The 26,148-nt window shown below is 39.7% G+C and overlaps 1 protein-coding gene across 1 annotated transcript; it reads left to right on the top strand.

Moving 5' to 3' along the window:
- The first annotated feature begins 211 nt into the window (after positions 1–211).
- Positions 212–2,769, top strand: LOC118815096. Its single transcript, XM_036581029.1, has 4 exons — positions 212–301; positions 398–760; positions 2,109–2,216; positions 2,696–2,769. The coding sequence occupies exons 1-4, from the start codon at positions 235–237 to the stop codon at positions 2,767–2,769; spliced, it is 612 nt and encodes a 203-aa protein (XP_036436922.1). The 5' UTR covers positions 212–234.
- Positions 2,770–26,148: the final 23,379 nt, after the last annotated feature.

Genomic DNA, 26,148 nt, shown 5'->3' with positions numbered 1-26,148 from the left:
CAGAAAAACCCACTGAGCATAAATTGCTAATTCCAGCTTAATGCCTTGTATGTCATTCTAGGGTGTGACAATAGAGCACGTACTATTTTCGTGAACCCTCAAGTCTGAAGCAACAGCTTGTGGGTATCTGTGGTTTCTTAGTTTGAGCTTTTTTCAGGAAGTGATGTTAAGAACAATCTCTTGCCATCGCTGCACTTTTTTAGATACTGCAGCATTAAGCAGGTGAAACACGCAATGGTTCTGCTCTTTGAGCTGAAATTCTTTGGTTTGTGGATGCTTTGGTGGTGCTGTTTGGTCAAAGGTGAGCTGTATTCTCATCAACATCTACATTAGCTGTTTCTTAATGATGGTTTTGGTGGTTTTTATGGCTGATGATGGTTTTCATGCTTTCACACAGGATCTAGAGGATGTCAAATGCAGTATGTTGGCAGAAGCAACGTAACCACTGAGCTGCAGTCTGATGTTCTGCTGCCATGTAACTTTAAACCAACCCTCCTCGGATCAAACAAGACTGCAGATATAGCAGCAGTGTGGAGTCAGAGGAACATAACAGCGGATAATCTAGTGGAGATCAAGCTGCAGGGTGAAGTAGACTTCTGGAATAACAGAGGTGGACGTATTAAGACGTTCCCCAAACTCTCAGAATCTGGAAACTTCTCCATCCTCCTCCGTAATGTACAGCAGTCTGATCTGGGTCTCTACCACTGTGAGCTTCATGAGGGAATCAACTGCAGCATCGCCTATCAGGAGGTGCAGCTTGGTTAGTTTTTGCATTTCCATTCATGTACATTACATTTACATCTGACTGTGGCTTTAAAACAGAAAAATAGTTCTATAATTATGGCTTAATCTTTTACTACGTAGTATTTTTATATGACAGTCAGTTAATTTTTTCATAGTTTTTTTGTCTAACTACAATGTAAAAGTCCATTTGTTTTCCTTTCCTTTGGTAATCTGTGGACTTTATGTGTAAGATTGTGTTCTTTTATCTGAACAGCCTTCCTGTTTGTCTTATTTGACTTCACATAGTGAGGCCTGCCTGCTGAAGTTCTCTGAAAGTGTGTAATTAAATATTTATTAATACACAAAATACATGAATGAATCCACCTTAGGTGATTGGCTTTCATGTGACAAAATATAACCATTGCCATGTCAACAGCATGTGACAATGCAAACAGTGTTAATGAATGCACTGTCATTGGTCACACTGGAAACTGCTTGGATATTCTAATCACAAAGCAAAATGGCCGTTAAGTACATATAGCATTGATAATTTTTCAGCATCAGGAATAAAGAACAGAATATATATATATATATATACATATGTATATATATATATAAATTCTGTTCTTTATTTCTTTCACCACACTTGGTCATCAGGTCTCCATTTCCCAGTGCAGAAGTTCTTTGCAACTACACACACAAAAATATTTACACATGCGAGGAAAAGTTTAAAACCAAAGCTGTATATAAATGACTCCACTGACTCCTCAGTCAGCATCCGGCAGTCATCTCTCCATCCAGAACTGCAATTCTGCTCAAATAGACCTGAGGCTGCGAAGCCACACAGACCTTCCCAAATAACAAAGGAACTCTCTCTTCCACTGTCCCCTTTCCTTTCCTGGCAGCCCCTCCCACATTAGATCTGAACAGTTCAGATCTAGGGGTGACAACAATACAAACAATATGCATATATATTACATACATACACTCTATGGCCATTTCTCAACATATAAACATGTGTACATTCAACATATAAAATATAAGCTAGCATTGTTTAACATTGTGTTTATCCTTTTGCCTACAACATAGATCCCACCTCACCTGGACCCCCCTGGACCTCACCAGGTGAGTAGAAGTTTAGATTTAGTCCATTGAATGTTTGCCACAATAAGAGTCAGCGTAATGTCTATGCAGGTAAGAGATGTACTGCAGTTCTTTTGATGTGTTAGGGTACAGAGTTTGTATTGCAGATTGCAGTTCTGTTATCACAAAATGCAACATAACATTGTTCTTTCACTTTTTTGTGTTTTTTAATAATTGATGCAGTTTTGCATGCATATGAAGATTGATTTACATTCTCAACTGAGTGGATTATTTATCTACAGGTCTTGCTGCTGTTTCTGAATACCAGAAAGCCATCATAGCAGGAACATCAGGAGGAGCAGTAGTACTACTACTGTTCACAGCATGTGTTTACTACATAGCGAGTAAACGTGAGTCTTTGAACACAGTTTATTATTTCAAATTGCATCAGATATGAGTTTCTATCTCTATTTCCATCTCCAGTCTCTCTTTTGTTCATTTTTTGAAGCCATATGTGTCAAAAGTAGAGTGTTAATAAGAGATCAGTCTTATGCTGGATTTTCTAGCAGTTTAGTTTCAGACTACATTGTGAAGGTTAACTGACAACACTGAGTTCACTGAAAGTTATTTTGTGTGTTGCAGGAAGACACCGTAAAAGACAAGATATGGTTCAAGGTAAACTATGTGTCATGCAAACTTATGAAGATACAGTGTGACAGCACAGTTTTACTGCTGTACTGTTTGTGTAAGTGTAGGGTTGCTAGTTTATTAGGTAAATCTACCTTGCAGCTTCACTCATTGGCCATTTTATCAGAAACACCTACCATATCTGACTGTAGCCCATCTGTTGCGTCACAATTTCTCAGCAGCCCTCTATCTCGTCCATCAGCGGAAAGGGACCACCACAGGACCACTAGAGCCTATTCTCAGCATACCAGTGACGTGGCATGGCAGCGTGTGTAGCACTGGTTTGCGTGTGTTAGACACAGGTGATGTTTTTAAACACCTCACAATCACTGGGTTAAGAAAAGTCCGCTAACTAAAATAGCCAACCCATGAGCAGATATGTGGTTAGAAACTGGCCACTGATGAATATGGACAAGTTACTTTTAAACATTTTGTCAACACCCAATGGAACACGGCTGCTCATGTCTAGTTTGGACGTCTAAATGTGTGTCAGGCTCAGTTTGGGGTTAAATTTCAGGTTTATGTTTTCAGAGCTCGTCTCCCACTTTAACAGATTTCACCCTGTATTTCCCCTCCTTTACACCCAAAAACATTTCTTATTTTTATTCCTACCCCTTGTTTTTGAGGTGTCACCTTACCCCTTGGAACTGAGTTACAAAGGGTAGTGGTTGAAATCTTCCCCTACGAAATGGAACAACCCTCAAATAAAAAAGAGCATTACTTCATTAACAGCTACTAGCGCTGCTCTGTAGGCGACCCTGCCAGTCTGCAGTGACAGCAGAGGAGGGTAAAGTTCAGCTCCTCACTGCTGGGCTTTAGGTACATTTAGGGAGTCATATGCCTTCAAAGGGGGGGAACTGACGTTTATTATCACCCACCCCTAATTCTTTAGTGAAATGAAGCTGAAGTCAGATATTCAGCAGCTTCTTGTTCGAATTTTCCTGTTACACCTTAAATGGTGCAGTATTTACATTCTGGCACTTAAGGCATCAGAACTGCTGGGCTATTTAAGGTGGAACAGGAAATTTAGCTACATAGCTACCAAGACATCGGCATGCTACAAGCGATTTTTATGCTTGTTATGAAGAAAAGGACCATAATAGCCTGAAATGACATTAAACTGAGAGAATACAATGGTTATCATAATTTCTAAATGAAGAAAATCTCACATTTGTGGGTTTCTGTGGTCGCTGGTGCTGCCGTCTTGCTTCTTTTCTTTTTTTCCTCATCATAACATCTGTTTGGAGTGTGCTTCTGAAAAACCTCTGTTTAGAGGGCCATGTAGCCCTAACACTTCACTCTACCCCTCTATCTCAACAAAAATCAGGGTACCCTACCTCTAGACGTGAACGTGCAAAATAGAGGGCTAAGGGCTAAGGCGAGGGGTGAAATGGGATTGGGCCTTAGTTTTACCCTTTACTTAATTCTTCACTTTCATTACCTTAAATCATTCTTTAATCAGGCATGCTGGTCAGCACTCAGCACTGACACTTGAGAGAAAACGGGACAGTGAATCGATACAGGAAAGTATTTTTATATAGTGCAGCCAAACAAAGTTTGATTTCTTTGGTCAAAAGTATTTTAAGTGATATGTTTAATTATTTTCTATATAACATGTTCTATGTGCAGAAATAGAGTTTGTTTTAAAGAGGTGATGGCTGACATCTCGCTATATCAGCACAGCATGAGAAAAGCGTTGGTGATGCTGTAAAAATATAATATTTGATGAATAAATTCATTAATGCAGAATTTCAATATAACTTTTGTCAGCTAGGTATTTTATTAAAGCATATTATTATCGACATGTTTATTATATTGTTTTATATTTCATTTATCTTCACTGTAATAATGGCTATTATTGTCACTATCCTGTCCGGATTTATTCTGCACTTTGGGTGATGTATTAACAGAACTTTGTTATTCTCAGCTCAAAACATAATGATGTGGTCAGTCAGGCACTGACAGAACTGTGTGCAGCTTGGGTTGGGTTTGAACTCATAGAGGGGTGCTGAGGAACTATGACGTGACAGATGGGCTGCAGTCAGTAGCTGTAAATGTGTAAAGTGCACTAGTATTGTAGGTGTTAGTATGTAAAAATGCCAGGAACTCATCCCAGCACAACACAAATGAGCTATATTGGTATCACTGCTGTGCTGAGAATGGTCAACCACCCACACATCTACTCAGTGGTGGTCCCCTTCCACGGAAGAACACAGCAGAGGGGAGCTGATAAATTGTGCAGCAACAAATGGGTTAGAGTCTGTAAATGTAAACAACAAAGTGCACCTACACTCACTGGCCACTTCATTAGGTCCACCGACCTTGTGTCTACACTCAGTGGCTGTTTACATGCAAAGATTTTTGCCAATCCGATTGAATACATTCCAATTATATATTAAGACTGAGGTACTTATATGCACACTGTCCTCGACAATCTGATGGAAAATCTCTTTTTACATGCACATTATATGTAATCCGATCCAAAATTACACACGCATGCGCAGAGTACCATTCAGTGAAGATGTTACCATGACAACAAGCATCACATGAGTCCAGTCAGAGTGAGACGAGCAGCAGTGAGCAGTGCATGTGTTTTTAATTCCTGGAAAATGATGTCAGACTCAGGAAAACATACTTCACATGTACTTATTAAAGAAGGCCGAGAGGAAGACGTCGTGTTCTGAGACACATAAGCTGGACGCTCGTCCCACCGCCGTCTTTTAAAGCTCAAACTTAAACTTCGTCTCCTCTGCAGACCAGTTTCTGCTCCCGCCATGTTGAACGCTCTAAACTTTTACTATGATGCGAGTCACATACACATGCTTAAACTTTCCGATTGGGAATGTAATCGGATACAGGCGTTTACATGGTTATTATTCTTCTATTTAACTGATTATTTACAGGATTACCCACCTCGTTCAATCGGATAGAGATTGTATTCAGAATGGCTTAAATCGGACTCCGACTGAGGTGTATACTTGAACATATTCTATTCAGACTGAGCTATTAGTTGGATTATTAACAGAGTATTAGGCTGCATGTAAACATAGCTATTGTCCATTTCATCAGGTCCACTAACTGTATGTGTCGTCTTTCCCTCCAGAATTTACACTTTCTAACCCAATATATGATTCTGTCAGACATACAGAAAAGAACAGCCAAAGCAGACACGGTAAATATCCCCTCTTCAACAATCAAATGTTGTTCTATTTCTCTGTAGCAAGTCTGCTCAGTGTTTCATAGTTTGCTGTTTATTACAAACACGTGTTTCCCCTTTCAGAAGGTCTGCGTCTTAACACAGTCTACACCACTATTGGACTCCCAGAGACCAGCACAGAGAAAGTGATATACGAGGAAATCGGTGTTAGAACATCAGAGCAATAGAACATAATTCAGACTTGCTCATGTCCAAAAGTATCGACACCCCTTCTAATTGATGAACTCAGCTACTTTGATATACACCCACTGCTGACACAGGCATTCAATTTCACCCACCCAACTTGTATGATCTTTATGGAAACGCATTGCCAATAGAATGGGATGCTCTGTAGCAGCTGCACATGAGGATAAGTTCACCATGCCAAGTGCCAAACAACGGCTGAAAAGGTATAAAGCCTAACAGCACAGGGCTGTGGAGCAGTGGATTGGATTGGAATAGGTTTGCAGAAAATATATCTTGGAGAAAAGTCTAGACTTCACAAACATGAAATGTCTTTTATACGTTTCAACTGTCTGTGTTTAGTTTTTGACTGAGTTTACATTTTCATGGCCTGAACTCAAGGCCTAGTTCTGATAGTCACGTTTTCTGACTGGTGTCTACTGTATATTATGAATGAAACGTTTTCCTAATAAATTTTTTTAAAGTTTGTTTTTTGGAAGAACAGAAAATCCTCTAAATAAAGTTTGTGTATTTAAGTCTTTTTTGCAATCATTCAAGTTGTCTGCACATCTAATTAACAGACAATAAAAGACCCAAAGAACAAGAATAAATCCAGAGCAATAAAAAAAGGCACAGAGTATCAAGGCCAACATAAAATTCTACATGGCTTACAAAAAAGGCCCAAAATCTAATCCTTCCTTCAACCCAGGGAGCTCGGTAGCCATGAACTACCAAATCCAGAATGCTGTCATGTTGGAGTCGGTGCTTCAGTCTGTCACCCCCACAGATACTCGTCTTTACCATCTCTGGACCTGCAGTCTTAAAGATGAAGAATTACTCTGATGTTTCTCTTTGTAATGTTTCACTAAAGAATATTGTTTTAGTGTATTTATGCCCTGCAAATCCTTCTTTTAGTTTCCTCTTAGCTTTTCTGATATAGAAACAGCCACATGGACATACTAAATGATACACAACACATTCTGAGTCTCCACTTTTATGAAGCCATTTGTTTTATCTTAATAACTTTCAAATCTCAAAATATTCAGCTTTGAGTAACACACTGTAAAAAAGTAAGAAGTCAGCTCAAAGTAAAATTATTTGGTAAGTTATTACTATGGAAAGATTTTGTGCCAAATTTCCAAGCATTTTCCATGATCATCTTTCAAGTTCTGCTTATCTACCTGTTGTTTCCATTATCCCCCCGCTAAGAAATAAAAGTGGTTTGATCCACCAGCTCATTTCTTTCATGTCTATCGTCTGACTTTTTTGTTGTTGGCAGTTTGTGGCTGTTCACCAGTTCTGCCAAAGCTCTTAAGCAGTAAACTCTGCCTTTTATTCAGATCTGTTAATACACGTTAAAAATAAGATTTAAAATAGTGATCCCAAAAAAGTGCCTTACCTTTTGCTGGTGCAGTTATGGCTTTATGTCATTACAAAGCACCACAGCACAGCTGAATTAACATATGTTGCCTACTAAAATGGTGGCAGTGCGAGTGTGATGTCATCGGAATACTATCAGTTGGCAGCTCAGCAAAATTCCATGGAGTTCCATACAGAACATAATGCACATCTAGAAGGTTGTGACAGTGCACTGACAACGTTGCCACTATGTTGTCACAACTTCCTAGAACGTTGTCAGATTATTTTGTCACAATTTTCTTTGGAATTACATTTCAACAGTTGCATTCCAAAGTCTAGGCTTCATTTCTCGGCCACTATGTCATTGCAGACCGTTCCAAAGTGAAGGATCCTTCGTATACAGCCTAGAAATGCAGCCTGCAGCCTACATTCTGAGTGATCTCAAGGACGCATCAGATGTATCCTTCCCAGCCTTCGGTTACCCACAGTTCTCTGCACACGAACGTCACAAAGGAAAAAAAAAACAGCACCACGAAAATGGCGGTTGTGCTTTGTGCTGCACTACTACAGGAAGATGTAATGACAATGCTTTTAATATTTATTGTATTTTAATCAGTTTGGACCACTCCATTTCATGAAAAGAACTCTGAGAACTTCACTGCATGAAAAGAACTCTGAGAACCGTGGCTGGAGTACAAGGTGGCTTCTCTTTTAAGCTGTCAGGCCTGACTAGATTTCACTGAACTCAAACTTCTTGGTTTAGTCAAAAGTTCCCCTCACACTGTAACGTTTTAGCTCCCACCAGGCATTTTCTCCTCCCAGGTTCCCAGATATGGAAGTCTCTCACTTCACTGCAGTTCAAACTCACAGTCTCCTGATGTTGGGGTGAATCCTTAGTCTGTTGCAGCACTCAAGCACCTGAAGTTATGCAGATTTCTGTGTCCATTAATGCTTAATACAATAAAAAACACATTTTAACTGAAAGGTAGCGTGTAGTAAAGCACAGCAAGTGTCTAAATGTTCACTTTGACATCAGGAGATCATGAGTTTGAACCTCAGTGATGCCACAACCTTCCATGACTGGGAGCCCAAGAGGAGAAGGTGTCTGGTGGGACTGTGTGATGGAAAGAGCTCGCAGAGAAATGGAGCAAAAACCAATTTGTTCACCTAACAGAGATGCAGTACTAAAAATGTACTAAACTATGTAGTTTGACTTGGATCAACTCTTGTATCCTCAAATCGAGTTCACTCAAGAAAAGCTGGGTGATCAGTTAGTCTTTTCTGGTAGATGCTCTCCTAAAAACAATCTTTGGTATTTCAGCAAAAATCTCCTGTCATTGGTGAAAATAGATCTAAACTCTGATAAACAGGATGTGTGTTATCGTGGTAGGCACTGTGAAGTAGCTGAGGTCATTGTTTGGGAGGGAGTGAGTGTGAAGGTGGGTGTTAGCTTGATGCCAACACACGTTACAAACAAACTACTAGAGTGCATCTGCTCTGGTCGTGAGAACAGAGCTCTGCAGCTTCCTTTGGTCAACACCTTGTCGTTAGAATGTGGTTGTCTAAAAGTGTAGCTTGCCAGTATCAGTATTTTTGTGACTGATATGTAATAAGATTTGCAGTGCTTATTGTTCGGGCCAAGATTATTCTGTTGTTAATGAAGTTGATTGATTTTATTAGACCGCACTGCATTACTGCCTCCTTAAAAACTTTATTGTACTGCAACACAAATAGCCTAATAAGGCTTATGTCACTGATGTGGTGGTGGTATGTTAGTGTGTGTTGCGCTGGTACGAGTGGATCAGACACAGCAGTGCTGCTGGAGTTTTTAAACACTCACTGTCCACTCTATTAGACACTCCTACCTTGTTGGTCCACCTTGTGTGAAACAGTAGGTTGTCTGTCGCTGCACAGTTTGTGTTGGTCATCGTCTAGTCCTTCTTCAGTGGTCACAGGACGCTGCCCACAGGACACTGCACACAGGATGTTGGCTGGATATGTTTGGTTGGTGGACTACTCTCAGTCCAGCAGTGACACTGAGAGTTTTAAAAACTCCAGCAGCACTGCTGTGTCTGATCCACTCAGACCAGCGCAACACACACTAACACACCACCACCACGTCAGTGTTACTGCAGTGCTGAGAATGACCCACCACCCAAATAGTACCTGTTCTGTGGGGGTCCAAGAAAATGCTGCTTGTGTATTGGTAGTGAATAACATTAGACCTAGTGCTTATTTAATATGAAAGCTAAAAATATTTAGCATTGTGCTTTATACAATTACAGGCAGATTTAATGACTAACAGCAAAGAAAACTGGGCCGCTTCTGCTTTCAGCTATCCACATGGAGGAACAGGGAGCAGATGGGGAGGTGGTGAGGTGTGAAAACTTAGACTGGGTCCAAACTTTTGTTTCTCACTTCAACTGATAAATATTAACTCAATCTTTGTGCATTGTTCACATGTAGTTGCTGAAAACGTGCTAAATATTCTAACTGGTAGTGACAGTTTGCTGAAAGACTTGTTGGAGCTCATTACACAGAAAAACAGGACAGCAATGACATTCTATTCTCACATCAGCAAATCGGTCTGAACCGAATGCCAAGTGTCAGCACCTTGAGGAGAAAGTGAAGACAGCTGAGAGGAGCATCACTGCTGCTGCTGTCACTCTCCATGACGCTGGTCTTGACACAGTGACTTCCGCCCTGCTCAAGAGGAGGATGCCAAACTCTGCTCAGGCACACCCACAGAAAGAGTCACAGTGGACATCCTGGGTACCTTCCCGACTACGGATGTCAAGAACCATTACTTCCTTGTGACTATGGATTATTTCACAAAGTAGCCTGAGGCGCATGTGGTCCCGGATTAGAGTGTGGGCACAACGGTGGAGTGGCTAGTTGAGGAGTTCTTTACTGGTCCAGACTACCAGAGGAGCTCTGCAGTGACCAGGGGCACAACATAGCAGTCATGGCCGAGGTCTGTAACCAGCTCTGATTACTCTTTTTGTCTGTACAGAATCAAGATTTGAAAAAACCCATGTATCCCATCATGTTGGAACACAATGTTTGTATTGTCTCTTAATTAGCCAATTACAAAAAGTCCAGCGCTCCACCTTTCTGAAAGTTAACTCTCTGCCTCCTGTCATTTCCTTTGGGAGTTTGAGATGCCATGTTGAAGGGGGTTACCAGTCCAGTTCTTGAAGAATCCCATGGTTATTTCTGGACTGAAATCCATTTCGACATATTAAGTAGAATTTTGAGAAACATGGACAAGTTATTAATAACTTGATGAGCTTCTCCCTAGAGGCATTTTGAGAAAGTTCTTCATTCCTCTTATGTTTTTTTAATGGCTGAAGAACCCACCGCCCCCCCGACCCAACAGAAAAGAAAAAAAAAACAGACTTCGGTTTTTTTGCTTAGTAACTTTTGACCATGATTAAAAGCTACTGTACTACCTGTAATCTAAGTTATTCAAGCTTGTGCAGAGGTTTGGAATATTAATCGGTTTCATTCACATTTTGCAGTCGCCGTTCAGAAATCTTGGATGTTCTAAATCTTTATTAGTTTTCTTGCCACTGTTTTCAGGCCTGTTCTGACATATCACTTGATCTTTGCTCTAATCTGTGGTACAGTAAGGCTGTTGAAGTTGCTGCTTCATAGTGGTGGTTTTCACATTTCTTGATGTCTAACAGAAAAAGCACTCAGTTTTAGTTACCTGTACAAACACAAGCTGTCTGTTCTGTGGCAAAGGTCTGTCTAACAGTAATGCTGACAGTGATAGTGTGTTCCATACTAATGATAGTAAACAATACCTGCCTGCTTTTTGTTTTGATGTATTTAATTAAACCCTTTCACAGTTTGCTCACTGTAACGCTGCCCAAAGAGTGTGTCCTTGGGAGGAAATTGCTTCCTGAAATGTTTCAGATTCTGCCATCTGCATTTCAGGTGAAGTATTCTGTAATGCTGCACTAAGAATCAATTGTGGAAATCAGATATCAGGCCTGGGTCTAATACATCACCTACAGGAACCCAACATTGCTCAGGACAATACTCCTCCTCCACCAGGTACTGGAGAGCTCCTCCACATCTCCGAGACTGGGGAGCCATTGACCTCCACCAGAGGGGCAGCTACTCATTTGCTGTTACCTTGTCCAATGGATCCTGGAACGACAGGCTTCATAAGGGAAACAAGAAATGAACTAGAGACCCTGTACCTGGGAGGTAAGCCCAACTGATGAGTCACATTGTTTATCTTTTTCAAAATCTTAAATGAACCGATAAATTTAGAACTGAGCTTTTTACACCTTTCTGCCAAAGAGTAGTCGTTGGTCGAAAGCCAAGCCTGGTCCTCAGGCTGGTAAGAGGGGTTGTCACTTCGATGGTGGTCTGCCACAGTCTTTTGATGCGTCTCAATGAGTCTCTTCCCAAACCTCCTCATTGTGCCTCATCCAGTCATCCACTCTGGGAACAGCTGATGTAATCACTGTCCATGGTGTGAGAGGAGGGTGATAAGCTAAAACACACTGATAGGGAGTCAGACCTGTGGTAGAGCTAATCAGAGAGTTTTGGGAAATCTCAGCCCATAGAAGGAACTGGAACCAGTCTGATGGATTATTGTGACAAAATATCCTAAAAAATTTCCTAGGTTCACGGGTCACTCACTCAGATTGACCATTAGACTGGGGATGGTAGCCTGAAGTGAGAATACCGGTCATTGCTACATATTCAAAGAAGAAGAGAACTGAGGTCCTCTATCTGACAAAATGTCCTCAAGAATGCCAAAAGTTTGAAATATATGGTCAAAGAGGTCTTCTGCAGTTTGAAACGCAGTAGATGTGGCAGTAAAGGTCACAAATTTTACACTACGAGAACTACGAGAAACTATTTTGTTTAGCAAATACTGAGAAATATAATTCTTTCACTGAAGGAGGTACTGGCCAGTTAACAACTGCCTCAACCTTGTGGTGATCCATCACAATCCCACTGGTGCTAATAGCATATCCCAGGAAGGAAGTGGTTTGGAGATGGAACTTGTATTTCTCTCCTTTGGCAAGCAAATTATTCTCTGACAGGTGTTTGTGCACCTGGTGAACATGTTCGAAATTGGGAGAGTTTGTTAAAATGTCTTCAATATAGGCAATAACAAAGTGTCCTATCATATCCGAATAGCATTACCACATACTCGTAGTGCCCCCTACTGATGACAAAGGCAGTTTTCCATCTTCCATTTCCCTCTTTAACCAAGTTATAAGCACTGTGCAAGTCTAACCTGGTGAGAATTTTTGCTTAATGCAATTGCTCCAAGGCCATTGGGGTTCAAAGGGGATAAGCATACTTTTTGGTTGCTTGTTTCAAGCCTCTATACTCTATACACGACCTAAAGCCCCCATCTTTCCTTTTAACAGAGAAAAATTCTGTAGAGACAGGAGATTTGGGAGATTGGATGAAACCCTGAGCTAAAGCCTCTTCAATGTATGTTCCCATAACCTTTTCCTCTTCCTGAGTAAGTGGATAAACACAAGATTTAGGAAGGGTAGCATTCTCTGTAAGGTCTAAAGCCATATGGACGATGCCTTCAGAACTCTCGTTCATGTCAGCACATTGCACCAAGCTCTAGTGCCACTCTCTGATCTCCAGTCTTCAGCTTTATGCTCGGTCAGTCTTGGGCAGTCAAAGTGACAAGTTTTTCTTTGAGCATATTTTATTATAGCTGTCAACAAGACAGTATGTGAGATTAATTTAGTCAAATATTACAAAGGACTCTGAGTTTAATTGATGGCCTCCCTCATTAAGATGTTTGAGACATTTTATCTTAAAGAGAAGTTTCAGGTTTTTTTCATTTTCATAATTAACTGTAACAGGTGATGCCATAGACATCTGTGGCTGGACGTCTAAGAAAGCATAATTGGCCTCTTGTTGTTTGGGTGGGTAAGATGACCGGTTTGCTTTACAGTGGAAAATATCCCTGCAGATTTCTTGGAAAACATGAAAGCAAGTCTCCTGAAAAGAATGGAAGCTGTAATAAAGGTAAAGGGTGAGAACACTATATATTGAAACAATAAATATTTGGGTGTTGATGTTTCTGTGTAATTTTCTGTTAAATGTATGTTTTGAAGACCTCTCTGGTGGAAATGTGTAATTGCAGCAACGTGCAGAAGAACAGTTCGTAATGTTGGCTGTGCTTTAGACTTCTTCCCCGAGCAGATGAGTGTGTTGAAAGAAAACTCAAAACTTAGTGACGCGTCGTCTGAGGATGTGAGTGAATTGTCTACTACTGTCACCATCCGTCACCAGTATGATGTTGATTTTGCATGTAAGACCTAAACATTGAGCTGGACCTTCTTTTTGAGTCTGTGCGTGACCATAATATGTAAAGACGGATGACGTGGTGTGAAACTCACGACCGGATGCCTCTGACTTTTTTTACTTACTGAGTTTTGACCTCAGGCTTTACAGACTCACAGCAGCACACGCACACAATGCTTTAGTGTTTTTTCCCTCCTGACTCAACAATGCTACTACTCAATGCTACAGCTGGTTTGATTTCTGAAAAATGAATAACTTTGCTGTTTGGACTGGAAATGATATAAATGAAAGGTGGACTTGTGTTTCTTGGTGAATGTGAATTTGTGATTAAAGTCAAAAGCGTTGAACCAGAAAGATTTTAATCAGCTATTTGTAAACTGTTTATCACCTCTAGTGACTTTTCAGATAAACTCATTGAAGATACAGTGTTAATTCCAGGTTAATATCATGCACTATTTTTGTAAATCCCCACTCTGTGGCAACGGCTTGTGGGAATCTGTGGTTTGTTAGTTTGAGTTTTTTCAGGAAGTGAAGTTAAGAAAAATCTCTAACCATCACTGCACTTTCTCAGATACTGCAGCGATAAGCAGGTGAAACACACAATGGTTCTGCTCTTTGAGCTGAGATTCTTTGGTTTGTGGATGCTTTGGTGGTGCTGTTTGGTCAAAGGTGAGCTGTATTCTCATCAACATCTACATTAGCTGTTTCTTAATGACGGTTGTGGTGGTTTTTCATGGCTGATGATGGTTTTCATGCTTTCACACAGGATCTAGAGGATGTCAAATGCAGTATGTTGGCAGAAGCAACTTAACCACTGAGCTGCAGTCTGATGTTCTTCTGCCATGTATCTTTAAACCAACCCTCCTCAAGACTGCAGATATAGCAGCAGTGTGGAGGAATATAACAGCGGATAATCTAGTGGAGATCAGACAGCAGGGTGAAGTAGACTTCTGGAAGAACAGTGGTAGACGTATTAAGACGTTCCCTAAACTCTCAGAATCTGGAAACTTCTCCATCCTCCTCCGTAATGTACAGCAGTCTGATCTGGGTCTCTACCGCTGTGAGCTGTTTAATGGGACCAACTGCATAATCGCCTATCAGGAAGTGCAGCTTGGTTAGTTTTTGCATTTTTTATTCATGTACATTATATTTACATCTGACTGTGGCTTCAAAACAGAAAAACAGTTCTGTACTTGTGGCTGAACTCTTTACTACATAGTGTTTCCATATGGCAACTATTACTTTCTTTTATTTTTTTAGCCTAACTACGATATAAAAGTCCACACTTTTTCTTTTCCTTTGGTAATCTGTGGGCTTTGTGTGTAAAGCTTCCTGTGTGTCTTTTTTCACTTCACATAGTGAGGCCTGACTGCTGAAGGTCTCTCAAAGTGTGTGCATACATACATGTTCATACATACACATAATAGATTAATGAATCCACTTTAGGTGCTACGGCTTTTATATGATGAAATATAACTGTTGCCATATGTTAACAGCTTGTGACAATACAAACTTATTAATGTTAATGAACGCATTGCCTTTGAACACATTGGACACTGCCTAGATATACTAGTCACAAAGCAAACTTTCCATTAAGTACATTATCTCATGTATCATTTTTCAGCATCAGGAATAAAATAGAATATATATATATATATATATATATATATATATATATATATATATATACCGATCAGGCATAACATTATGACCTTGTCCTTGTTTCTACGCTCATTGTCCATTGTCCAAGCTCCACTTACTATATCAGCTCCACTTACTATATAGGTAGTTCTACAATTACAGACTGTAGTCCATCTGTTTCTCTGCATACTTTGTTAGCCCCCTTTCACCCTGTTCTTCAGTGGTCAGGACCCCCATGGACCCTCACAGAGCAGGTATTATTTGGGTGGTGGATCATTCTCAGCACTGCAGTAACACTGATGTGGTGGTGGTGTGTTAGTGTGTGTTGTGCTGGTATGAGTGGATCAGACACAGCAGTGCTGCTGGAGTAATTGTTAGAAGTCTCACTTTCTCTGTATCTTATAATCATTTTTTGAGCTCCAGTTTAGGACACAGATATTCATTTAATAGTTAACCCCCTCTATGTGATCATAGTTAGCGTACATGCTGACAATACATACCCAAACTTATCAAGATCATTTTTTTCATACCTATTCTAAAAAAACATGCATATATGTTGGTTTTCAATTTTATTTTTCATGCATGAATGATGAATGTGACAATGTTCTATGGCAGTGTTTACCCACTGTATGTACTGCAGATTACAGTTCCATTGTCACTTGCTGTTGCCATATGGCAACAAAATGCAATGTAACATTTTGTGTATTTCATAATTCATTCAGTTTTGCTTGCATATAAGGATAGTTTTACATTCTCAACTGAGTGGATTATTTATCTACAGGTCTTGCTGCTGTTTCTGAATACCAGAAAGCCATCATAGCAGGAACATCAGGAGGAGCAGTAGTACTACTACTGTTCACAGCATGTGTTTGCTACATAGCGAGTAAACGTGAGTGTTTGAATATACAGTTATTATTTCAAATTGCATCAGATATGAGTTTCTATCTCTATTTCTTTCTCTTTTGTTCATTTTTTGAAGCCATATGTGTCGAAGGTAGGCGTGTTCGTAAGAGATCAGTTTTAGCAACTAAAATGTCTCAAAAGTCCTACTGACATGTTTTCCCTGTTAGAAAACAGCTCAGACCATCACGCATTTAAGCTGGTTTATGCTGGTCGTGCGTACCAGCATCCAAAATACAACATATGCTGGATTCTCTAGCAGTTCAGTTTCAAACTACATTGTGAAGCTTAACTGACACAGAGCTCTCACTGAAAGTTATTTTGGGTGTTGCAGGAAGACACCGTATGAGGCAAGAGGGTGCTTGAGGTAAACTGGGTGCCATGCAAATCTGTAGAGACACATCTTTGCAGTACATGCATTGGGTTCCTAGTTTATTAGGTAAACCTACCTTGTAGCTACACTCATTGGCCACTTTACCAGAAACACCTACCATACTGCTGCACTCTATACATTTACAGTTGTTGAATGTAGCTCATTTGTTGCGTCACAATTTCTCAGCCCCCTTGTACCCCACCCATCGGTGGAAAGGATCCACCACAAGACCACTAGAGTCTATTCTCAGCATACCAACGAGGTGGCATGGCAGTGTGTGCTGCTGTAGTTTTTAAAAACCTCACCATCACTGTGGTTAAGAAAACCGATGTGAGCGGAAGGGAGGTTAGAACCTGGCCACTGATGAAGGGCTAGCATAAGCTGTGCATGAATACAGGCGAGTTATAGTAGAGTTTCAAATATTTTCCAGTCCCTATGGGATCCGATTGCTCATGTCTAGTTTGGACGGCCATTCTCAGATAAGTGTCAGACTCAGTTTGGGGTCAAATTTCAGGGTTGGGTTGTCACAGCCCACCTTTCACTATAAAGGTGCCATAGAATGAACATAGAACTGTATTTACATTGACATAGTTGAATAAGGAGAGTTTGGTACATGGAACTTACATACTGTGAACCTCAAACAGGGTTGTCTCCTCCTTCAGATGCAAACCCCACACTTGCAAAAGGGGATGTTAAAATGGGCCAGTTATGAAATCTTAAACTGTTATGTGATAGTCTTGACTCATTAATATTAACACCCCCAAAATTAACATACATCAGCTCACATTGTAGCCCAGCAGGTATTGTGGAGAATGAAATAACAACGGAGCAGCAGCAATGAAAATAGCAGACGTACTGTTCCAGGCTGGAAAGAGGATGTTGGCACTTTCATACCCTTCCCAAGAAGCCTAACTCTCAATGGGCACGGTCGATGTTCATCTTTAAAGGAGGCTGAAGTTGGCATCTTATTTCCCAGCTTCATAATCAAAAGTTCCGTTCCACCTTAATTGATACACACTATATTGCCAAAGGTATTCACTCATCCATCCAAATCATTGAATTCAGGTGTTCCAATCACTTCCATGGCCACAAGTGTATAAAACCAAGCACCTAGGCCTGCAGACTGCTTCTACAAACATTAGTGAAAGAATGTGTCGCTCTCAGGAGCTCAGTGAATTCCAGCGTGGTACCGTGATAGGATGCCACCTGTGCAACAAGTCCAGTCGTGAAATTTCCTCGCTACTAAATATTCCACAGTCAACTGTCAGTGGTATTATAACAAAGTGGAAACGATCGGGAACGACAGCAACTCAGCCACAAAGTGGTCGGCCACGTAAAATGACAGAGCAGGGTCAGCAGATGCTGAGGAGCATAGTGCGCAGAGGTTGCCAACTTTCTACAGAGTCAATCGCTACAGACCTCCAAACTTCATGTGGCCTTCAGATTAGCTCAAGAACAGCGTAGAGAGCTTCATGGAATGGGTTTCCATGGCCGAGCAGCTGCATCCAAGCCTTACATCAACAAGTGCAATGCAAAGCGTTGAATGCAGTGGTGTAAAGCGCCACCACTGGACTCTAGAGCAGTGGAGACGCGTTCTCTGGAGTGACCAATCACGCTTCTCCGTCTGGCAATCTGATGGACAAGTCTGGGTTTGGCGGTTGCCAGGAGAACGGTACTTGTCTGACTGCATTGTGCCAAGTGTAAAGTTTGGTGGAGGGGGATTAAGACTTTGGACAATTTCATGCTCCCAACTTTGTGGGAACAGTTTGGGGAGTTTGGCCCCTTCCTGTTCGAACATGACTGTGCAACAGTGCACAAAGCAAGGTCCATAAAAACATGGATGAGCGAGTTTGGTGTGGTAGAACTCGACTGGCCTGCACAGAGCCCTGACCTCAACCCCATTGGACCCCTTTGGGATTAATTAGAGCGGAGACTGCGAGCCAGGCCTTCTCGTCCAACATCAGTGTCTGACCTCACAAATGCGCTTCTGGAAGAATAGTCAAAAATTCCCATAAACACACTAAATCTTGTAGAAAGCCTTCTCAGAAGAGTTGAAGCTGTTATAGCTGCAAAGGGTGGGCCGACATCATATTAAACCCTATGGATTAAAATTGGGATGTCACTCAAGTTCATATGCGTGTGAAGGCAGACGAGCAAATACTTTTGGCAACATAGTGTAGCTTGTATATGCGCCAGAATGTAACTGTGGCACCATTTAAGATTGAACGGGAAATTAGCAAAACAAGCTGGTAAATAGGAAGCCAACTACAGTTTCTCAAAGTATTGAGCAGCTTCACTCAGAGTTTCACACTGAAGAGACTGAAGAGAGCGAGTTCCAACTTCATCAGCATCAATAAAGTTGCAACCTGCAAGTTGTAGCCAAGCTGTGTGATTCTGTCCACTTTTTGACGGTTAAATAACTTTAATTTACTTCTTCTTGTTGTTGAGTTCGGAAGCAAGTAGCTAGTATAGGTAATGTTAGCTACTAGCAAGCTCCACATAACTAGCAAAGCTAACTAAATAGCTTGATAGCAGCTTTTTTGCACTTAGGTTCGTTTTCCTGCCTGTGTCTATTTCGACATGTTATTTCTGTGTGAGGTGCCTAGCTGTAAACCAGCCAATCAGATCAGAGCTCATCAAATTACTCATGAGCCCACCAAAAAAGTGAAAGAGCTCATTTCATAGAGCTCAAATCACAGGGTTGGAAATGGGCCTGTAAAACCACATCTGGGCATTTTTCACCGCGACCAAAGTCACATACGTGTAGACATCAGAGATCAATTTAAAATACTGAGTAAATGTTTTAAATGCTTTAGTTTTACCCTTTATTCTTCATTATTTCCACTACATTAAATGGTTCTTTGATCTGGGATGCTGGACCCACTCAGCACTTGATTGATAGAAAACAGGCAGTGAATCGATTCAGGAAAGTACTTTAATAGTGCAGCCAAATGAAACGTTTGGCCAAAGATATTTCTAAATTATACGTTCAGTTATGTCAGCAGACCCTACGGTAAAACTGTTAAACACCATTTACAGTATAATGAACACTTTACAATACAATGAAAGCTGGAATGAAAGATGTTCTGTTTTTCCTGCTCAGCGAACGACATGGAGCTCAGAACAATGAGGAGTACCAGCAGAGGGCGCTGTGAGTATTTCAGTAGGATTGATACGACTGTAAGATGACTGTCTCTGGTATCTGGTAGGTGTGGTCTATTATTGTAATTGGTAGGCACCCTTTCTGGTGCTATATAGAACCCTTTATGACCTGCACTTTCAGTTCTGAATATGATGTGACATTGTGGTTGAGAGGTGTAGTAGTTACACTCTTATAAAAGATGGTTCTTCAAGGGTTCTTTAGTAAGGAAAACAGTTCTATACAGAACCATGAACACTTAAAGAACCCTTTGCATGATTAAAGTGTTTTTGCAAAGTGTTCTTAAGAATGTGCTGTAGATGGTTCTATGTAGATCCTTTTTGAAAAGGGTTCTATACTGCACCAAGTACAGCACCAATGTCAAGCTTGTAACAATAGAAGAACACTTTTGGGTTCTATATAGGACCCATTTCAAAAATGTTCTATATAGAACCATCTATAGCACATTCTTAAAAACACTTTCATGATGCAAAGAACCCTTTAATCATGCACAGGGTTCTTTGCATTTTCATAGTTCTATATGGAACCATTTTCTTTACTAAAGAACCCTTGAAGAACCTTTTTTAAGAGAGTATTTCTGAAAGGTTTATTCAATATTTTTAGAATTATGGGAACAAGAAGTGAATAAAGTGATGAATAATATACAGTAATTATCTAATTACATTCATTGTTTGACTAATTATCCATCTTGAGTTTTGATCTCTGTACTTTTGAAAAGTGATCAATTCTAATTGTAATTTTATTATAGCCTAATTCTTGATGTAATGGTGAGAGTGGGGTAGGTTGGCACAGTTTTCACTCTGCTGTGTATCCCAGGTATCCCATACATTAGGATAAGCCACCTTGCATCAAATGGAAGCTGAACATCTTCACTAAACACAGATACTTTCAGTGTCAGAAAAAATATTTCCTGTAATTGGTGCATTTAGGATTTCATTCTTGTTGTGAACTCATGCCAACCAGCCCCAATATGGGGTTGGCTGACACATGCAGTGGTGGACAAAGTACACAACTGCTGACCCAGAGCGTCATAAAGACTATCTCTTCTTTATGAAATATTATTCAAGAAAAAGTAGAGGTCTTTTGTTTATATTTCATATTTAATACATAAATAGTTTGGGATAAAAAATGTTATTTTTATCGCGCATTACATATTGATGACATTCCAAGCATATATGAAAATATAGCTGATTGAAATTAATACATTTCCAATAGTGCTCTTTGAATCATTGATATAATATATAACGCAGAAAAAAACATTGATGTTCTCACCTTAACGGACTGTAATGTTCAGAGCTCTCAACAATTTGAATGTTGGTCAAGAGGGCAGTCATTTTTAAGTTACATTCTTTGTGTGAGACTGCCCCCTACTGACCAGAAACAGACACTGTGCCAACCAACCCCATTTCTCCCTACAGTTTCCTCAGTCATTTTAAAATCTTCTACAGCTTCTGATCCTATCAAACATTTTTGAAACCTGTAAAGTTGTACAGGACTAACATATTAGGATCATTTTATGTTGCTGAAAATATGGATTCCAAACTTTTGAACAGTGATTCCAAACTTTTCAATGCTGCTGTATTTCAACTCACTTTAACCTGTAATGATGAAAACGCTGTTAGCTGCCACACTAACTCTGCTCTCTCTCTCCTTTCCTAGGTCAAAATCCAACACAAGAAAACTCAATCTATGTCAACTGTGAGAGACAAAAGACGTAGCTGTGAAGAAACTGTAAATCCAGGCTTTATAAAGCTGAATAACATCAAACAGCTTTTTATATATATTTTATATTTATGTTTCTTTTGTTTATTATGATAATAGGAGTGAGAACTGCACAGTCAGGGCTACAACAACATAAAATATGATTATTATATCATAATTGTTCAGTTGTTTTTGTTACATCACAACTGTCCAGTGTCCTGTCAGCCAATTAAAATGCACTGAGAAACGTGTTGAGAGTCACAGATCCTTTACTTAAAAACTAAAAACCAAGATGATGCATCACGGTTCTTCTTTTTACTGGATGTTCTTTGATCCACATTAACTGGAATTTATTTGTTTTATCAAGCACTGAACTGGAGCTTCTTTTAGAACTGGAGTTTCTTGTTGGTTGCTCTGAATTATGGCTGCAATAATTAATCAACGTTATCAATAATGATAAACAAAATCACTGGCAACACACTGATTAGTTGTCTTTATGTTTGCGCTCACCATTTACATCACTTCAAGAGGGAGAATACAGATAGCAGAGAATACAGTACAGGGACCTGCACAACTCAAAAATATGGGAACATCTTAACATCATCTAAACAGACGATTAAAACTGAGCCCACCTTTAATTGCAGTGTGACTGTCGTGTGAGGATTTAGAGTAAAACATTTACAGCAGAAAAGGATGAGAGCTCATCATGATGAGCAAATCTGTAATAAAACTGGGGTCAAAAGTTAAAATCACTGCCATTGTCTGCTTTTCAGAGAGCTCTGACGTGGTTTAGAAAAATAAACATATAACTAAAATGGACCCTTGTGGAACCCCAGATGTCATAGCCACAGATGGAGAGGAGTATTTCCCAATGTTAACTGAAAAAGCTCTATGTTTAGTGCAAGAAATAAACCATTTAAGAGCCAAATTCCTGACCCCAACACAGTGTTACAAACATTCAATGAGTATATCATGGTCAACAGTGTTGAATGTAGCACTCAAGCTCAGCAAGACCAGGACAGAACAATCACCAGAATCAGCAGTAAGTAAACAATAGTTAGTCACTTTAAAAGAGCAGACTCAGTACTGTGAAAGGCCCTAAAATCCGACTGAAACGTCTCATAGATTTTGCTGTTGTCTAAGAAAGATTTAACTTGAATAAACACAACTTTTTCTAGACCTTTAGACAAAAAAGTTTTGATACAGGCTGGTAGTTACTGAGAACCCCTACATCCAGATTATACTTCTTTAGGAAGGACTGATCAACTGCAAGCTTAAAACATGCAGGAATGAAAATAAGGCTACATGACACCTACATAAGCTTTTCATGACCACTGACACAACCCTACATAAACATTTAGAAACGCTTATTCCAGCAGGCGTCATTTGCTATAGAGGTGACATTTGCCAGTTTCTATCAAAGTTAGCTAAAGTAGCCTTTATGACAGATGACGCCTATAGGACAGCACCCTACAATGAAGTGTGGCCAAAACTTTTTACACAGTGTAGATTTAAATGTTTTCTGTTTTGTTTTTCTCCTGACTCTGAAAAATGAATAACTTGTACTTTATTGTTTTGACTGGAAATTATATAAATGAAAGGTGGACTTTCTTGGTCCATGTGAATTTGTGATTAAAGTCAAAAGTGTTGAACCAGAATGATTTTAATCAGCTATTTGTAAACTGTTTATCACTGTTTATCACCTTTTCAGATAAACTCACTGAGCATAAAGTGTTAAATCCAGCTTAATGTCTTGTATGTTATTCTAGGGTGTCAACTACTTTTGTAAACCCTCAACTCTGAAGCAACGGCTTCTGGGTATCTGTGGTTTGTTAGTTTGAGCTTTTTTCAGGAAGTGATGTTAAGAACCATCTCTCACCATCACTGCACTTTCTCAGGATGTTTTCCAGATATTGCAGCGATAAGCAGGTTGAACACGCAATGGTTCTGCTCTTTGAGCTGAAATTCTATTGTTTGTGGATGGTTTTGGTGGTTTTTATGGCTGATGATGGTTTTCATGCTTTCACACAGGATCTAGAGGATGTCAAATGCAGTATGTTGGCAGAAGCAACTTAACCACTGAGCTGCAGTCTGATGTTCTTCTGCCATGTAACTTTAAAGCGACCCTCCTCAGATCAAACAAGACTGCAGATATAGCAGCAGTGTGGAGGAATATACCATCAGATAATCTAGTGGAGATCAGTTCGCAGGGTGTAGTACAGTTCTGGAATAACAGAGGTAGATTTTTTGCTACAATATAAACATCCCTTTTTTCTTTCCTTTGGTAATCTGAAGACTTTAAGTGTAAAACTGTGTACTTTTATCTGAACAGCCTTCCTGTTTGTCTTTTTTCACTTCACATAGTGAGGCCTGACTGCTGAAGGTCTCTAAAAGTGTGTGTGTGTGTATAATTCACTATTAACTCATGCACATAATACATGAATGAATCCAGTTTAGGTGCTTTGGCTTTTATATAAAATGACAACATCCATGTATCAACAGCATGCAACAATGCAATGCAAGCAATAGCAGGTAATGAATACACTAAATTGGACACGCTGGACACTGCCTGGATATTCTAGTCAAATAGCAAAATGGCCATAAAGTACATTATACCATATATCATTTTTCACAGTCCAAAAAAAAAAACCAAAAAACAACAGAAATATACATTTAACAGAAAATTAACCAGTTACCAGTTTTACTATTCAGTGTATCCAGTCTTTGCCTTTATTGTGCAGCCATTCTTTTCAGGAGACTTGCTTGCAGCTTCTCAAAGAAAACTGTACAAATATTTTTCCAAGGTTTTGTCTTAGAAGTTGGTCGAACTTCTTCTCATGATCCAAGTAATCCCAAATACATTCAGTGATGTTGAGGTCTGGACTCTGGAGTTGTCAGTCCATTGTTATGAGTACACCAGCAGTTGCTTCCCAGCTACACATCCTTTCAGATCCACAGCGCTGAGTTGTCTTCTCACAGTGGAAGGATGGACAGAAACACCTGTGGATTTTTCACACTAGAAATATAAGTGTAGCTTGATTTTCTCTCAAAAATGAAAGCTTCAAGTGCTGTTGATCTAATCAGGAAAGTGTTGGTGGCCTAGCAATTTTGTTTACTCCAGTTTTGGAGTAGTACAGTTTAATATAAATATAATATTTAATTTACTAAACTGTACTGGGGCAGTACCCTTTTTGTCACTGGGGTGGTACCCTCAAGGGTATATCCCAGTACCTTTAGTCAGGGAACATAATTGTACCAAAATCCATTGAAATGATATATTCTAAGTTGTATTGACTCCACACACCCCGTCTCGTCTCCAGACTTTTTACAACCACATTTCTAAAAAAGTTGGGATGCTGTGCAAAATGTAAATAAAAACAAAATGCAATGATGTGCAAACAATATAAACCCCATATTAAATTGAAAATGCTTCAAAGACAACACATTAAATGTTGAAACTGAGAAATTTCATTGTTTTTTGAAAAATGGTTAATTGGCAACAGGTTAGTAACATGACTGGGTATAAAAAAGCATCCCAGAGAGACTTTCAGAAGTAAAGATGGGGAGGGGTTCACCACTCTGTGAAAGACTGCACAATCAAATAATTCAATTCAAGAATAACATTTCTCAACATAAAACAGCAAAGAACTTTTGTTTTTCATCATCTACAGTACATAATATCATTAAAAGATTCAGAGAATCTGGAGAAATCTCTGTATGTAAGGGACAAGGCCAAAACCAGTATTTGCTGGCCATGATCTTTGGGCCCTCAGGCATCGCTGCATTAACAACAGACATGATTCTGTAGTGAAAATCATTGCATGGACTCAGAAACACTTCTAAAAACCACTGTCTGTGGAAACAGTTTGTCGCTGCATCTACAAATGCAAGTTAAAACTCTAAACGCAAAGAAAAAAAACGTACATAAACATCATCCAGAAATGCTGCCACCTTCTCTGGGCCTGAGCTCATTTAAAATGGACTTAAGTGAAATGCAAAAGTGTTCTGTGGTCTGACGAATCAAAATTTTGTTATCAGTGCACAGTTCAAAAGCCAGTATTCATGATGGTATAAGGGTGCATTAGTGCACATGGCATGGGTGATGTGCACATCTGTGAAGGCTACATTAATGCTGAACGATATATATATATATGTTTTGGCAACATATGCTGCCATCCAGACGACGTCTTTTTCAGGGAAGGCCTTGATTATTTCAGCAAGACAGTGTCAAACCACATTCTGCATGTATTACAGCAGCATTGCTCAGTATTAAAAGAGTCCGGATGCTAAACTGGCCTGCATGCAGTCCAGACCTGTCACCCACTGAAACATTTGTCAAAAAATATGACAAAGGAGACCCTGAACTGTTGAGCAGCTAAAATCCTGCATCAAACAAGAACAGGAAAACATTTCACTTTCAAAACTACAGCAGTGTCTCCTCAGTTCCCAAACACTTACAGAGTGTTGTTAAAAGAAGAGATGATGAAACACGGTGGTAAACATGCCCCCATCCCAAATCTTTTTTGAATTTGTTGTTGGCATCAAATTCAAAACGGCCAGATATTTTTCAAAAACCAAACCCATTTTTCAGTTTCAACATTTGAAATGTTGTCTTTGTAGTATTTATTTGTAGTGTCCCAACTTTTTTGGAAATGGGGTTGTATTTTATTGTTCTGTTTTAAAATATTAGGTTATGAAAAGATACAAATATGTACTTTTCACCTGGAGAAACTTATTTAAGGTACACCTTTATTTCTAACAGTGTGAAGATGGATTTACATGCTCACATGAGTGGATTATTTATCTACAGGTCTTGCTGCTGTTTCTGAATATCAGAAA

The sequence above is a fragment of the Colossoma macropomum genome, unplaced genomic scaffold (assembly GCF_904425465.1).
Source record: "Colossoma macropomum unplaced genomic scaffold, Colossoma_macropomum, whole genome shotgun sequence".
Classification (NCBI taxonomy): Eukaryota; Metazoa; Chordata; class Actinopteri; order Characiformes; family Serrasalmidae; genus Colossoma; species Colossoma macropomum.
This window is presented reverse-complemented; position numbering and strand designations above follow the sequence as displayed.

Coding starts and splice junctions, on each gene's coding strand:
- LOC118815096 (XM_036581029.1), top strand. CDS start 235: ATGGTTCTGCTCTTTGAGCTGAAATTCTTTGGTTTGTGGATGCTTTGG. Junction 761..2,108: donor CTATCAGGAGGTGCAGCTTG/GTTAGTTTTTGC, acceptor ATTTATCTACAG/GTCTTGCTGCTGTTTCTGAA. Junction 2,217..2,695: donor TTACTACATAGCGAGTAAAC/GTGAGTCTTTGA, acceptor CTCGTCCATCAG/CGGAAAGGGACCACCACAGG.